The 16,031-nt window shown below is 39.5% G+C and overlaps 2 protein-coding genes across 7 annotated transcripts in view; one reads left to right on the top strand and one right to left on the bottom strand.

Moving 5' to 3' along the window:
* CROT (carnitine O-octanoyltransferase) overlaps nucleotides 1-4,866 on the top strand; it is a 61,270-nt gene extending 56,404 nt beyond the window's left edge. For all 3 annotated transcript variants that reach the window (XM_061413739.1, XM_061413740.1, XM_061413741.1), the window contains exon 18: nucleotides 3,919-4,866. In XM_061413739.1, the coding sequence (XP_061269723.1) occupies nucleotides 3,919-4,039 (121 nt within the window). In that variant the 3' untranslated portion in view covers nucleotides 4,040-4,866. The remainder of the gene's footprint in view (nucleotides 1-3,918) is intronic.
* Nucleotides 4,867-7,851: 2,985 nt separating this feature from the next.
* Nucleotides 7,852-16,031, bottom strand: part of LOC133245960 (phosphatidylcholine translocator ABCB4) — a 72,689-nt gene continuing 64,509 nt past the window's right edge. For all 4 annotated transcript variants that reach the window (XM_061413737.1, XM_061413735.1, XM_061413736.1 and 1 more), the window contains 4 exons: nucleotides 15,679-15,876; nucleotides 13,143-13,349; nucleotides 9,567-9,713; nucleotides 7,852-8,107 (listed from right to left, as the gene is read on the bottom strand). In XM_061413737.1, the coding sequence (XP_061269721.1) occupies nucleotides 7,904-8,107; nucleotides 9,567-9,713; nucleotides 13,143-13,349; nucleotides 15,679-15,876 (756 nt within the window). In that variant the 3' untranslated portion in view covers nucleotides 7,852-7,903. The remainder of the gene's footprint in view (nucleotides 8,108-9,566; nucleotides 9,714-13,142; nucleotides 13,350-15,678; nucleotides 15,877-16,031) is intronic.

Below are 16,031 nucleotides of genomic sequence, written 5' to 3'. Positions count from 1 at the left end.
TGAAGGAGTTCATCAAATGAATTGCTAGGAGGACAGCCCTCCAGCATCTGTCCCCTGCTCGCTCTGCAGCAGGTCCTCTGTGCTCTTCTTGCTTTCGCTTTTCCTTCCCTGCAGACCATTCTCTGCGCAGCAGCCCTGATGGCCAAATGGAACCCAGGTCATACTCTCCTACTCAGAACCCTCCGAGGGCTTTTCCTTTCAGTCACACGAGATCCAGAGTCCTCCTGAGAGACCTCATGATCTTGCTCTCATCTGCCTCTCTGACCTTGTCTCCTGCAGTGCTTCTGATTGCCTCCACTCCAGCCACAAAGGCTACCTTGTACCTGCCAGGAAAGCACTATCCTCGAGGCCCTCACAGTTGTGATTTCCTCCTTTTAGTAGTCTCTTCCCTGCAGTATGTGCAAAGGTAACCCCCTTATTTCAAAGGCTCTCATCAGAGAGACCTTCCCTGACCATCTAAAATAGCAGTCCCCCTTCTCCACACACACCTGTTGTATTTTAACATTTATAACCACCCAGTCTGTGTGTGTGTGTGTGTGTGTGTATTATCTATCTTTACTTCCTAGAATATAAGCCTGCAAGAACATGATTTTTAATTTTTTTGAATCTCCAGCTCAACACATTGTGCTCATTCCTATTTCCCAGTGACTTTGTTGTTTAATAGAAGCACACAAATCTGAGGATAGGGAAGAGCTTGGAATATTAAGGGGCAGTATGGCTATACATTAACAATTGAGTGGGAAGTTAGTAGAAAAAGAGATAGAAGAGGGGGAGACCAGAGCTAAAACTGGTAGGAAGGGCAGTGTTCTCAACCCTAGTGCATCTGAGAATTACCTGAAGAGCTTTAGAAGCAGTATTCCTGAAGGTACTGATTTGGTTGGGGTGCTCCATTGATGTAGGGTCTTGTAACATGGTAAAGAGTTTGGATTTCCTCCAAAAAGTAATGGGAAGCATTTTACCAATTTTAAGTATTAAAGTTAAACTTGTTGTATTTACATTTGAGAAGGACCCTTGGCTGTTATATGCAGAATAAATTAGGTAGATAGTAATATGAACAAGAATGAGATGAAAGAAATCAGGAAGCATGGATGGTATGTATGTTGAACAAGGCAGTTGATACTGAAGGTGGAGAGCATGGAGAGGTTTGAGAGATGTTTTGGAGGTAGAACCAGTAAGACTTACTGATGGATTACTGATTCCAATGGTGGCATTTACTGGGATGGAGAAAATTAGAGGGGAAATGGGCATGTTAGTGTAGAAGTAATAATTTCGTTTTGTACATGATCACTTCAAAATTTCTGCTAATACAGGAATTAATTATAATTTGTATTTATATACAAGATAATATGCCAGTAGGCAGTTGGATATATGAGTTTGGAGCTCAGAAAACAAGTCAGAGCTCAAGGTGTACTCAATTTCTGAGTCATTACTGTGTATATACCCCAAATACATGGAAATTCTCTGAAAGGAATTTTTCATTCATTGTTAAGCTTGAAAATGTACGACCTAGAGAAAGTTAGTTTATTTTTGAAATAGCATTTTATTTTATGTGTACTTCATGCTCATTGTTAAAAATATTTTGTAAAATATGGAAAAATATAAGAACAAATTTAACGTTTCTGTTATAAGACATGACATATCTTTCTAATGTATAATGTGCATTGATTATAGCGTATACTTTTTTATAAATGTAGATCATATTATAATTATTTTTTTGTGAATTGCATTCTCAATATTATTTCAGCCATTTCTCAGTGCCATTAAATATGCTTTGAGGTATTTTTGGTTGAGTAATATTTAGTCTTGTTGTTTAGTCACTAAATTGTGTCTGACTCTCTGTGACCCAATGGACTGCAGCACGCCAGGTTTCCCTGTCCTTCACTATCTCCCAGAGTTTGCCCAAATTCATGTCCTTGAGTCAGTGATGCCATGCAACCATCTCATCCTCTGCCGCCCTCTTCTTTTGCCCTCAATCTTTCCCAGCATCAGTGTCTTTTCCAGTGATTTGGCTTTCCGCATCAGGTGTCCAAAGTATTGGAACTTCAGTATCAATCCTTCCAATGAATACTCAGGGTTGATTTCCTTCAGGATTGACTGGTTTGGTTTCCTTGCAGTCCATGGGACTCTCAAGAGTCTTTTCCAGCACAGTTGGAAAGCATCAACCTTCTTTATGGTCCAATTCTCACATCTGTACATGACTACAGGAAAACCCACAGATTTGGCTATACAGACCTTTGTCAGAAAAGTGATGTCTCTGCTTTTGAATATACTGTCTAGGTTTGCCATAGCTTTCCTTCCAAGGAGCAAGCAAGTATCTTTTACTTTCATGGCTCCAGTCACTGTCTGCAGTGATTTTGGAGCCCAGGAAAAGAAAATCTGTCACTGTTTCTACTTTTTCCCCTTCTGCTTGCCGTGAAGTGATGGGACTGGATGCTATGATCTTAGTTTTTTGAATATTGAGTTTTAAGCCAGCTTTATCACTCTCCTCTTTCACCTTCATCAAGAGGCTCTTTAGTTTTTGGCCATTAGAGTGATGTCATCTGCGTATCTGAGGTTTAGTCTTATGGATTTCCATAATTAAACCACTTCCCTACTATCTTCAGTTTTTCTCATTACAAATAATAATATGATAATTAGTGTTCCTTATTTTATCACATCATTGCCAACTTTAAGCATTATAAAGCAGTCTTTACAAATTTTTATAGGAAAATATAACCTAACCTGAATTCATATGAAGCAGAACATTTTCTCTTTGTTTATTGGCATCTGTGTATATTCTTTGGTGAATTGTGCATGTAGGAATGATTATTCTTTCTATAGTTTAAAAATATAACTGAATTTTAAAAAAAATTTAACACATAAATACAAATTGTTACTCTTTGTGAAGAAATACTTAGCTTTTGCTAAATATTTGAGAGGTGTATGTACAGTATAGCTAGAAAAGGCCTACTGATCATGAATCACCAGTGAAAGCAAGGCAGGACTTTCTGTAGGTTCCTGTATATCTTTCAGCAAATATAATCCACTCAAACATTGGTTTCATTATTATATACTGGGCCAGAACATGTTTTTATGTCATTCTGCTTAATCTAAAGTACATGTCAAAGATAACTACTTTCCTGTCTTAATTTTCAGTGATGTGAAAATCGCATGGTCATCCACAGACTTATATTATACAATATTTTGATTTGAACTTGAGCATAATGCATGTTTTGGTGTAGAAAATTTGTGTGTCTGTAAAGGGGAAAGCTAGTTACAAGAAAATTAATTAGTAACCACGTTTCTGCTCTGAGCCCTCGAAGAGCCAGGCTTTCTTCCTATTTATTTCAGCTTCCTGGGGCCACCTTTATCAGCTACTGCATAGGGGATTTCTTCACCAGGAGCTTCTAGAAGAACATAGTGTGGAGGGCATATCTTGGCTTCGAGAGAGTTTCTCTGGCTTTTCTAGAAACAGCCTTTCTCTCCTCTTACCCTTCTTTTTCTATTTTATTATTTTTGTTTACTCTCTTCAAATATTCTTTAAAAATAGTTCAAGTTTTATTGCAGACAGTGGCATGAATTCATTTAACTCATCCCATTTGTGGCATGTTAGAAAGGTCTTTATAGGAAAAGGTGAGTTTATTTAGCACACTAAGACCTAACTCCAGAGCACCCTTGAGCTCTGCCTAGTTTCTTGTCCCCTTTTGTCCTTACTTAGGCTCTAGTTACAAGGTAAATTAGGAGTTGTGCTATATGGAAGAATGTGGCTTTACTTTCTATTGTGTCAGGCTACATTTACCCACAGTGAGCAAGCAATCCTGTTTCATACACGAATAGCCAGGTGGAACAAAGGTCATGGCTTTCTTCACTGTCACCACTTGGAGCCTTTTCCTGTTGACATTGTGTTGTACTTAATCATTTATTATTTGTACTTTGCAGGTTTGTTGTGTCCTGTTCAGCCTGGAAATCATGTCCAGAGACTGATGCAGAGAAGCTAGTTCAGCAGGTTTTTCATGCTTTCTATGATATGATGCAACTGATGGAAATGCCTCATCTCTAGAGACTAACCATTTATTAAGCACTTACCAAAATATATAATTGGGTGCCAGGAGTGGGTGGTGTTGTGAGACAGGAAGGGATGTTAACTGAAGGAAACTTGTTAAATGTAGAGATCAGTAGAATCATGCTCTCAAAATTTATCCTGACATAGAAAGTAGAAATATTTTTAAGCTTCCTCTGATGCAGCAATACAAATTACAATATGACTATAGAACTATGCATAGTTTAAGATCAGCCTCAACAATGCCAATCTACAGATTTTAACAGTGCAAATCTAACTCTCAGATACCTTTGTTGGTACCTAAGTAGGTAATAAGTCTTCTTTCTGGACATCATCGTAGAGTCCATCTTTCAAGCACTTTAATATTTTCTAGTTGCCAAAGGATATGAAATACATGATTGGATGCTAACTTCCCTGAAATCAGTGGTTCCACATTCACCACAGGGATACAAGCCTACTATGTTTGGGAAAGACCACTACAATTTAATCTAAAAGCTTATGTTGGACAGAATTAGGTTGTAGTAAGGAGGTTTACACCCTCTGACACATACGAAAAACCGCCGCAAATTTATTATATCCTTACATTGAATTGCCCAAAGTTTGTTTGGGTTTTTCCATAGCATTTCCATAGTTTTTCTTACAGAAAAACCCAAATGAACTTTCTGGCCAACCCAATAATTAGTTTTGTGAACATGAACTTAAAGCACTTATATTTAAACTTAATGACTTTACAAGGATTGAATACTAAATCAGATTCTCAGGATTTCTTTTTCCTTTATCCAGTTTTGTAGTTTTTACCCTCAGGAAATAAAATTTTCAAAATCATATAGCTTCTTGTTTTGTGTTTGAGTGATTCATTCCTCTGTGGCCTTCTACTTTCTGATCAGTTGCATATTTGTTGTCTAATAAATCCCCCCAGAACTTCCTGTCTTAAAACAGGTGGTCATCTCATGATGTGTCAGTGGATTGAGCCCACTCGCACGGCTGTGCTGCTGTCTTGCCTGAGTTACAGCGCCACCCGTACCAGGTAGGCGGATGAGGCTGGAAAGCCTGAGACAGCCTCACGCCTGCCTGAGGCCATAGTGGCTGGGACTTGTCTGCATGGTGTTTGATCATTCATGATTCTAGCCTGGACTTCCGAACTGGGCAGTGGAAATGTTCTAGTAGGGAAGGGTAGAAGTTGAAAAACCTCTTGAGGCCTAGGCTCTGAAGTCACGTTGAAGTCATATGATGTCCCTTTTGTGTGCACTTGGCTGGAACGAGTTACCAGAGCAGCCCAGGATCAAGTGGAGGAGGGAAAAGGTTTTACCTCACAGTAAGAGGAGCAGCAAAGTAATTTGTAAATGATTTGGTAAATGTACATGAGTGGGCACAAGAGGGCATGGTTTATTGGGGGCCATTTTGTAGCAACCTACCACAAATATTACAATACATTTAGTGCACTGGTTGTAGAATATATATCCTTTTTTGGTTACATTTTCATAGGTTCTGGTTTTGATGACTGGTTGCCATTGTTATTCCTTTGTGAAAACATTCAGAGTTGGCCTCTATGGCATTTGATGTATCCAGGGAGGCCTGGCGTGCTGCGATTCATGGGGTCGCAAAGAGTCGGACACGACTGAGCGACTGAACTGAACTGAACTGAACTAAGAGTTAATATAGACTACAAAGATGAAATCTGAGTCAAGACCTTTATACTCACTAGTACAAGTGTTGACTTGATTGTCAGCACACACAGAATCATTTGGGTTTTTTTTTTTCTTTTAAAAAAATATTTAATTGGGGGAAAGTGGCTTTATAATGTGTTGGTTTCTGCAGTACAACAATGTGAAATGTCATAAGTCGTAAGTCATTAATGTCATAAGTATACATATATCATGTCATATGTATAATGTCATAAATAATAATGTCATAAATAATGTCATAAATGTCATAAGTATACATATATCATTTCCCTCTTGAGCTGCCCTTCTCTCCCCACATAGTGGTTGTACCAATTTACATTTTCACCAACAGTATAGGAAGGTTCCCTTTTCTCTACACCCTTTCCACTATTTGTTATTTGTAGAGTTCTTAATGGCCATTCTGACTGATGTGAGGTGACACTTCATTGTAGTTTTGATTTGCATTTCTCTAATAATTGGCAATGTTGAGCATCTTTTCATATGCCTGTTGGTGATCTGTATGTCGTCTTTGGAGAAATGTTTAGAACTTCTGGCCATTTTTTGATTGGGTTGTTTGTTTACCAAGTTGTAGAGCTGTACATTTTGGAAATCAGTCCCTAGTTGTTCACATCATTTGCATATATTTTCTCCCATTCTGTAAAAGCTTGTAAATTTGATTAGGTCCATTTGTTTATTTTTGTTATTTCTTCTGTTGCCTCGGGAAACTTACCTAGAAAACACTAGTATGGGGACTTCCCGAGTGGTGCAGTGGCTAAGACTCCATGCTCCCAATACAGGGGAGCCCAGGCTCAATCCCTGGTTGAGGAACTAGATCCCACATGCTGCAACTAAAAAGATCCTGCATGCCACAGTGAGGATAGAAGATCCCATGTGCCACAACTGAGACTTGGTGCAGCCAAATTAAAAAAAAAAATGGTATGAATTATGTCAGAATGTTTTGCCTATGATCCCTTCTAGGGAGTCTCATGGTGTAATGTTTATGTTTGTCTTTAAGCCACTTTATCTTCACTTAGAGTGTGAGGGAGAATTCTGACTTCATTGGTTTACATGAAGCTGTCCAGCTTTCCCAGTACCACTTGCTGAAAGAGATTGTCTTTTCTTCATTGTATATTCTTGCTTTGTTTGTCAAAGATTAATTGACTGTAGGTGTGTGGTTTTACTTCTAGGCTGTCTGTCCTGTTCCATTGACCCACATGTCTGTTTTTGTGCCAATGGTTAGGCCTCCTGCTTTGTTCTTTTCCTGAAGGAAAAGAATTGCTTTGGCAATTCTGTGTCTCTTATGGTTCCATAAGTATTTTAGGATTATTTTAGTTCTGTGGAAAATGTCATGAATAATTTGATAGGGATCGGATTACATCTTCAATGTACAGTTTTATATACCTAAACTTTTTACTTTCTTTTTTTATTTGTATATAGTTGATTTACAATGTTCCAGATATACAGCAAAGTGAGTCCATTATTTTCATGTCTATTTTTCAGATTCTTTTCCATTATAGATTATTTCAAGATATAGAATATTGTTCCCTGTGCTATACAGTAGGTCCTCGATGTTTATTTTTATATATAGTAGTGTGTTTCTGTGGAGAAGGAAATGGCAACCCACTCCAGTGTTCTTGCCTGGAGAATCCCAGGGATGGCAGAGCCTGGTGGGCTGCCGTCTGTGGGGTCGCACAGAGTCAGACACGACTAAAGTGACTTAGCAGCAGCTGCAGTGTGTTGCTGTTGATCCCAGATTCCAAATTTATCCCTCTTCCCCTTTCACTATGTCTGGGTCTTTTCCTGTTTTGTAAATAAGTTCATTTGTATCATTTTTTTTAGATTCCATATATAAGTGATAATATATGGTATTTGTCTGAGAAACAGTAAGATAATGACTGATTTTATTAAGATAGTCTCTAGGCCCATCTATGATGCTGCAAATGGTGTTACTTTTTCTTATGGTGAGTAATATTCTCTCCATACATTTTTGGTAACTCATAGCCAGGCTGTTTTCATACTGCATCAAGCCAGATGTTACTTTTAACAACTAAATGTCAAAAGCTGTAATAGACAATCCCAAATTGGATGTTCCAAGTTCGAATAAGATATACCTACGTTTTATGGTGACTTATAAAAGAAGTCTCTAAGTCAGAAAAACTTGTCGGAATTTATTTTTAAGATACACTATAACAAGAGTTCATCAGTTCTGTGTCCCAGCCTGGACACTGACCATGGTGAAATAGATGCCTTTCTGTGCCAGCAGCTGCTGGTGTGTGCCGTGCTCCCCGACTCGGCCATTCTCAATCACCACTATCAAGTCTGCGTTCTGGATGGTGGACAGCCGGTGAGCGATCACGATGCAGGTGCGGCCTTCTCGGGCTTTGTCCAGGGCTTCTTGGACAATCTATTAATAAATCAGAACAGAAGCCTTACCTTAAAAATTAGAGAAATAAGTTTTAAAAGTAAAGGAAATCCAAATATTTTACCATCTATACAAAAGAAAGTTACCTTTCATTTCTTATGTCATCTTTGAATTTTTAGCTTTATGTATTGAGTTTTACATAGTCCGTCTTGCATATAGTTATGTTCTTTATAATAAAAATGTATTCTCTAAATAATCTTCACAATCTTTAAATTTTCTAACCAGTCACAAAATAATTTAAACTACTTCAATTTTGAATATTTCCCAGTTTTTCCATTATTAATATGCTATGGCATTCAAACAAAAAGTGCAATAAAAGTACTTTTTTGTGTATAAAATTTAATCATTTTAGAAAATTTGGAAAATTCTGGAAGGAAGGGGTGAAATAAAAATATTTTACCTCAAAATAACTGCTGTCTACATTTGTTTCCTTTTTTTTTGTGCTTACCCCTCTTTTAAAATTTTTATTGAAATATAGTTTACAATGGTGTGTTAGTTTCATGTATGCAGCAAAGTGATTCAGTTACTATATCCTTTTTTATATTTTCCATTATAGATAATTACAAAATGTTGAATAAAATGCCTATACTATATAGTAGGTTCTTGGTTATCTGTTTTATATATAGTAGCATATATATTTAAAATCAAACTCCTAATTTATCCCTCCCCTCTTTGATAACCATAAGTTTTTTTTCTATGTCTATGAGTCTTTGTTTTGTAAATAAGTTCTTTTGTATTGTTTTTAGCTTCCACATTTGCATGATTTAATGGTATTTCTTTCTCTGACTGACTTAGTATGGTGACCTCTAGGTCCCTCCATGTTGCTGCAAATAGCATTATTTCATTCCTTTTATGCTTTATTAGTCCATTGTTCATATGTACACATCTTTATCCATTCCTCTGTCCATGGACATTTAGGTGCTTCCATATCTTTGCTACTGTAAACAGTGCTGCAAAGAACACTGGGGTGCATGTATCCTTTCAAACCAAGTTTTTTCCCAGATATATGCCCAGGAGTGGGACTGCTGGATTATATGCTAACTTTCCTTTTAGTTTTCTGAGGAACCTCTATACTGTTCTCCATTGTGGCTGTCTGAGTTTACATTCACCACCAGTGTGGGAGGGTTCCTTTTTTTCCACACCCTCTCCAGCATTTATTATTTGTAGACTTTTTGATGATAGCCATTCTGACCGGTATGAGGTGATACCTCACTGTAGATTTGATTTGCATTTCTCTAATAATTAGTGATGTTGAACATCTTTTCATATGTTTGTTAACCATCTGTATGTCTTCTTTGAACAATATCTAGGACTTCTGTCCATTTTTTTGGCCAGAGTTCTTTAAAAATATTGAGCTGTTTGTGTTTATTTTTTTCATGATTGACTACACGAAAAAGTTTTGTTTTGTAAATTAAGTGGGGTGTGAAGTGGGAAGCCATACCTTCTCACTTTCAGTATCCAGTGCTGACGTGGCTTCATCCAGCAGTAGGATGCGGGGGTGTCGGATGAGGGCTCGGGCAATAGCAATCCTCTGTTTCTGTCCCCCGGAAAGCTGAGTCCCCTTATCTCCCACTCTTGTTTCATATTTCTGCAAGTTAGCCATTAATAGAGTTAGTAAAGTTCTAGTTTAGAAAAATCCTAATAGTATATTGAATAAACTTTTACTTCTTAACACTTGACAGTTCTAATTATAGGAAAAAATAATAGGAAATAATAATAAAGTTTCTATAACAACCACGACGTTGTGCATTTACTTTTTTTTAATGTGACGTTCATTTTCAAAATCAAACTAGAATGTTAATGATCTTAGTTTTCATTTCATTTCATATCCTGCAACAAATTGTCCAAATCCTATCATTATCTGAACATCAGTTCCCTTCTCCAGGAGATCTTCCCAACCCAGGGATTGAAGTCTCTTGCATTGCATGGGCTTCCCTGGTGGCTCAACAGTAAAAAAAAAAAATCTGCCTGTAATGCAACAGACCTGGGTTCCATCCTGAGGTCAGAAGATCCCCTGGAGCAGGGAATGGCTACCCACTCCAATATTCTTGCCTGGAGAATTCCATGGACAGAGGAGCTTGGTGGGCTACAACCCAAATGGTCACAAAGAGTCGAACACAACAGAGCAACTAACACTTTCTTTTACTCCTGCATTGCAGGCAGATTCTTTACCATCTGAGCCACCAGGGAAGCCTCATCTGCTGTCACTGGAGTCCTAAAATGGTTACATGTCAATGTTCAACATTATTAATTTAAAATATTCACATGACCCACACAGAGCCTAATTTATTCTTTTTTAAATTCATTCACTTAAATATTTACTGACTACCTGTTATGGTAGAACTGTGGGAAGTATAAATATGAATCTGCCTCTGTTCTTACCCTTAAGGAATTTGTAATCAAGAGAAAAAAATACATACATAGCACGCAATATAAGATTAATTTACTTGTAACAGAAAATTGTGTCACTGAATTCTTACCTTAGTTTTCAAATTCGTATTGATTTCACTGCAATTTGGCTATAGTCACAGCAGCTAAAGTAAAGTGAAGTCGCTCAGTCGTGTCTGACTCTTGCAACCCCGTGGACTGTAGCTTACCAGGCTCCTCTGTCCATGGGATTTTCCAGGCAAGAGTACTGGAGTGGGCTGCTGTTTCCTTCTCCAAGGGATCTTCCCAACCCAGGGATCAAAGCCAGGTTTCCCGCATTGCAGACAGGCACTTTACCATCTGAGCCACCAGGGAATCCCCAAGGTTGTGTTGCCTGCCCGTCGGGGACTCAAACCCCAGTCTCCCGTGCAACAAGCGGGGATACTCACCACTATACTAATGAGGATGGCAGCTAATGAGGATATATACTATATATATCTATATATAATATATATACACTATATACTAATGAGGATAGAAGCTAAATGAGGTAATAAATAGGGAGTGTTGGGGACTGGAAATTGGAGAGTACAGATCCTCTCCAAAGAAATAAAGCACTAAAGAAAAACAGTCTTATGACAAAATTAACTCAAAGTGGATAGTGAAAACTAAATTGTAAAACCATGAATTTAGAAAATAGTGGATAAAATCTTTAGGACCAAGGCCTAGACAAAGAGTTCTCAGACTTGACATCAAAAGCACAATCTGTAAAATGAAATAAAGGATGAACTGGGACCTCATCAAAATTAAAAACTTAAGCTTTGCAAAAGACCCTGTTGAAAGGATGAAAAAAAAACTACAAACTGGGAGAAAATATTTGGAAACTACATTTCCAACAAAGGACTTACTAGTAAGTAGAACATAAAAATCTGTCAACACTCAACAGTAAAAAACAATCCAATTAGAAAATAGGCATTTTTACATGAAATACATTTCATCACAGAGGAAATATAGATGGCAAATAACTATATAAAAAATGTTCAACATCCTCTGCCATTAGGAAATGCAAATTAAAATCACAATAAGATATCACTGTGTACCTATCAGGATGGTTAAAAAAAAGTTGCAACAGCAAATGCTGGCAAAGATTCAAAGAAACTATATCCCTCATCCCTGCTGGTGGGAATGTGAAATGGAAACACCACTTCAGAAAACTGTTTAGCCATTTCTTATAAAATTAAACAACCAATCACCATATGGTCTAGCAGTTATACTCCTGGGCATTTATCCCAGAGAAATAAAATTCAGGTTCACACTAAAACTTGTACACAAATACTTATCGCAGCTTTACTCTAAAAAACCCAACTGGAAACAACCTCAATATGCTTCAATAGGTGACTAGTTTAAAAAGCTGCAGGTCATACAGTAGCTCTAGTTTAAGGAACCACCATACTGTTCATAGTGGTTGCACCAATTTACGTTTCCACCAACAGTTATAGGAGCATTCTCTCTTCTCTGCAAAACAGAAATAGAGTTACAGATGTAGAAGACAAACATGGTTACCAGGGAGGAATGGGGAGGAGGATGCTAAATTAGGAGACTGGGATTGACAGATGCACTCCACTATATATGTAAAAGAGAGAACTAATTATGACCTACTGTACAGCACATGGAACTCTGCTCAATACTCTGTAATGGCCTCTATGGGAAAAGAATCTGAAAGTTGGGTGTATGTGGAGACACACATATACATAATGTACAATCATATATATATATATGATTCACTTTGTGTATACCTGAAACTAACACAACACTGTAAACCAACTATACTCCAATAAAAAATTTTAAAAGGCCATCCAGACCATATATCCATCTGATTCAGTAATAAAAAGGCATGAACTACAGTCCATACCCAAGAGCTTCAGGGATTTACAGCTGAGTGAAAATGCTAATCTCATGTGGTTATATAACATTCTGAAAGTATGACACAAATGGAGAACAGTTATTTGTTGCCAGGGGTTGTGGGGAGAGAGAGTAAGAAGGAGGGGTGTGTCTACAGAAAGGTAACATGAGGAATCTGTGGTGATGAAAACATTCCATATCCTGACTGGAGCAGTGGATGTGAGTCTACACAGGCAATAAAAGTGAAGAGAACTAAATACACATGTGTACAAATGCATACAAGCAAAACCGGCAAATTCTGAATAAGGTCAGTGGGCTGTATCAAATAAGTATCATGGTTGCAATACTCTATCACTTTTGCAAGATGTCATTGGAGAAAACTAGGTCAAAGGTACATATGATCTCCATATTCCTTACAACTGCATGTGAATCTGTGATTACCTCGAAATAAAATGTTTCATTAAAAAAGTGCCATAAGGGACAAAGCAAACAGCTTTAGTCCAAATGCAGCCCATAGCAAACAGTTTGAGGTGACTTAACAATTGCCTCACTTGCTTTCCATGACATTGGTACAAGATAAACACAACTAATATTTCCATTTACCAATAAGGAAACTTGGTATCATGGACTTCAGTGTGTAGTCCAAGGCCACAGTGCTAGTACAGAGGCCAACTCTGGGACCTGCTGGAGGAGGAACACGGTGTGCAGTTGATTCCGACCTCATCCAGGAAGTCACCAGCTCACTTACGTGGGGCAAGGTCTCAATGAAAGGATGGATGTTGGCTGCTTTGGCTGCGCTCACAATTTCAGGCATGGTTACAGGCCGGCTGTTGTCCCCATAGGCAATGTTGTCGGCAATGCTGCAGTCGAACAGGACGGGCTCCTGCGACACGATTCCAAGTTGGGCTCTGAGCCACTGGACGTTGAGCTTCTTTGCTTCGTGACCATCTAGAAGCTGAAAACCAAACCCCACAAACTGTAAGAAGGACTTCAACAACAACAACAAAAAAACTGAGCAGTATGTTACTAAGAGACTGTGGCACATGGACATCGGCAGCTTGTGAAATACCAAGCCTCACTGCCTGTAAGCTCTTACACAGTAAGAGCCTGTAAGGCCCACACAGCCAACAAAAAGATTTTTTTTTACAGCAACTCAGCCATCCCTTTCTTATTCTACCTCGGAAAATGGTAGCACATTTGGCCCTGTCTTTCCACATTACTCTCTCTGTTCCTGTCTGCCTTCATCTAGGCAAGTGTACCATCCTTTGCCTTCACCACAATATTGTAAAGTAATTAGCCTCCAATTAAAATTACAGTGAAGATTGCTCAGTAGTGTCCGACTCTTTGCGACCCCATGGACTGTAGCCTACCACGCTCCTCTTTCCATGGGATTTTCCAGGCAATAGTACTGGAGTGGATTGCCATTTCCTTCTCCAGGGACCTTCCTGACCCAGGGATCAAACCCTGGTCTCCCACATTGTAGACAGACGCTTAACAGTCTGAGCCAATTAATTTAAAAAAAAAAGAAGCAAGCAATGCAGTGTCCTACTTCTATCTGCTGTCGCCTGATCAGCTCTGACCTTTCACCTTGACACTGTGCCCCTTCTCCAGGCACACCAGGAAGAAAAGCAGATCAGTAGCAGGGCCCCACATTCTGAAAGCTGCTATCTCCTGTCTTACCCACCTCACCTCTCTTTCCCCTGAGAACTAGCAGTCTTCACCTACCCTAACTGTTGGCTAAGATGGCAAAGAATCTTCCTGCCAATGCAGGAGACTGGAGTTCAATCCCTGGGTCGAGAAGATCCCCTGGAGAAGGGAGTGGGAACCCACTCCAGTATTCTTTCCTGGAAAATTCTACAGACAGAAGAATCTGGTGGGCTACAGTCCATGGGGTCACAGAGTTGGACAGGACTGACTGACTAACACACAGGACAAGAGCTCAGCTGAAAGTGGACAAGCTCAAGAGTAGGATCTTTATCTTTGGTGGTGGTTTTATTTTTTGTTTGTTGGAAGCAGGAGGCCTGATGCTTTTAGAGGAGCCTTGTGATGTGCTAAGTGAGGAAACAGCTTCCACAGTGCAAAGGACATGGTGAAGAAATACACGAGTCCAACTAGTCTTGGCCTTTTAAGAAAGAAATCCCCATTGGAGGATTAGCACAGCATATCTGCAGAGCACTGTTGAGCTGGTTTGCCCATATTCATATCTTCACAGTAATTGTAATAGTGGAAACGTAAGATTTTCCCCCAAAGAAACAACTCAAGAAGATTTAACGTTCTGGTGACTGTCTACACGGGTTGGCTCCCTGGGCCAGATTGGTGGGTACCATCCCAAGGTAATGGGAGATGCAGGCATTATTGGTAAGAGCCACACTTCCGCTCGAAGAGGGCCAGGGGCTAGACACCAACAACATCAATGCTAAAAGCCAAATATTAGAGGCCTGGAGGTAAGGATCAAAGAGAGCCTCAAATTCAGGGTTAGAGAGATGGCCAAGCAGAAGGGAGGGGAGGGAGTCTGGGAATCTGCTTAGAACTCTGGCAGGAGTGTGTGGTTTATAACCTTTATAACCCAGGAAGCGAATGTATGTTCACGCAGCGGGGATCCGGCTGGTGCAAAGGGCCCAGGGTGGGGTAGAGATCAACTTCATACTCAGTCCTTTCTGAACTCCACTCAGTTCCAGATACTCTACCCGACTGTCCCCATATATTTGTCTGACTGTGGGCACCAGTTTGGGATCCACAGAATGGGGTCATTTTTTCATTAAGATTATAGGTCTTGCCCGATAGTGCCTTAAATCAGGTTACTGATCTCAGAAAGGCTATAGTTTTTCCTGTGGTCATGTATGGATATGAGAGTTGGACTGTGAAGAAAGCTGAGAGCCTAAGAATTGATGCTTTTGAACTGTGGTGTTGGAGAAGACTCTTGAGAGTCCCTTGGACTGCAAGGAGATCCAACCAGTCCATTCTGAAGGAGATCAGCCCTGGGATTTCTTTGGAAGGAATGATGCTAAAGCTGAAACTCCAGTACTTTGGCCACCTCATGCGAAGAGTTGACTCATTGGAAAAGACTCTGATGCTGGGAGGGATTGGGGGCAAGAGGAGAAGGAGACGACAGAGGATGAGATGGCTGGATGGCATCACTGACTCAATGGATGTGAGTTTGAGTGAACTCTGGGAGTTGGTGATGGACAGGGAGGCCTGGCGTGCTGCGATTCATGGGGTCGCAAAGAGTCGGACACGACTGAGCAACTGAACTGAACTGAACTGATCTCAGAAAGCATGCTCACCACTGTGCCAGCCAAGGGATCATAGAATCGTTCCAGGAGCTGGACGACCGTGCTCTTCCCACAGCCGCTGCTTCCCACCAGGGCCAGTGTCTGGCCCTTCTTCACCTCCAGGCTCAGCCCCCGAAGCACAGGCACATTTGGCCGGGTGGGGTAGTTGAACACAACTTCATTAAGTGTCACATTCCCTTCAAACTTATCCTAAAAAATAAGTATGTTTATATTGCTATTATAATTAGTCTGATAAATCATTGGAATAAAAAGTATAAATTCAAGGAGGCTTTAACAGACACTACAGCAGAGTAACATAAAATCCGTGTTCAGTACAAGTAGTAGCACCAGTTAGTATTGGTAGC

The sequence above is a fragment of the Bos javanicus genome, chromosome 4 (genome assembly GCF_032452875.1).
Source record: "Bos javanicus breed banteng chromosome 4, ARS-OSU_banteng_1.0, whole genome shotgun sequence".
NCBI classification, from domain to species: Eukaryota; Metazoa; Chordata; class Mammalia; order Artiodactyla; family Bovidae; genus Bos; species Bos javanicus.
Note: the sequence above shows the minus strand (reverse complement) of the source record. Positions and strands in the feature narration are given on the sequence as shown.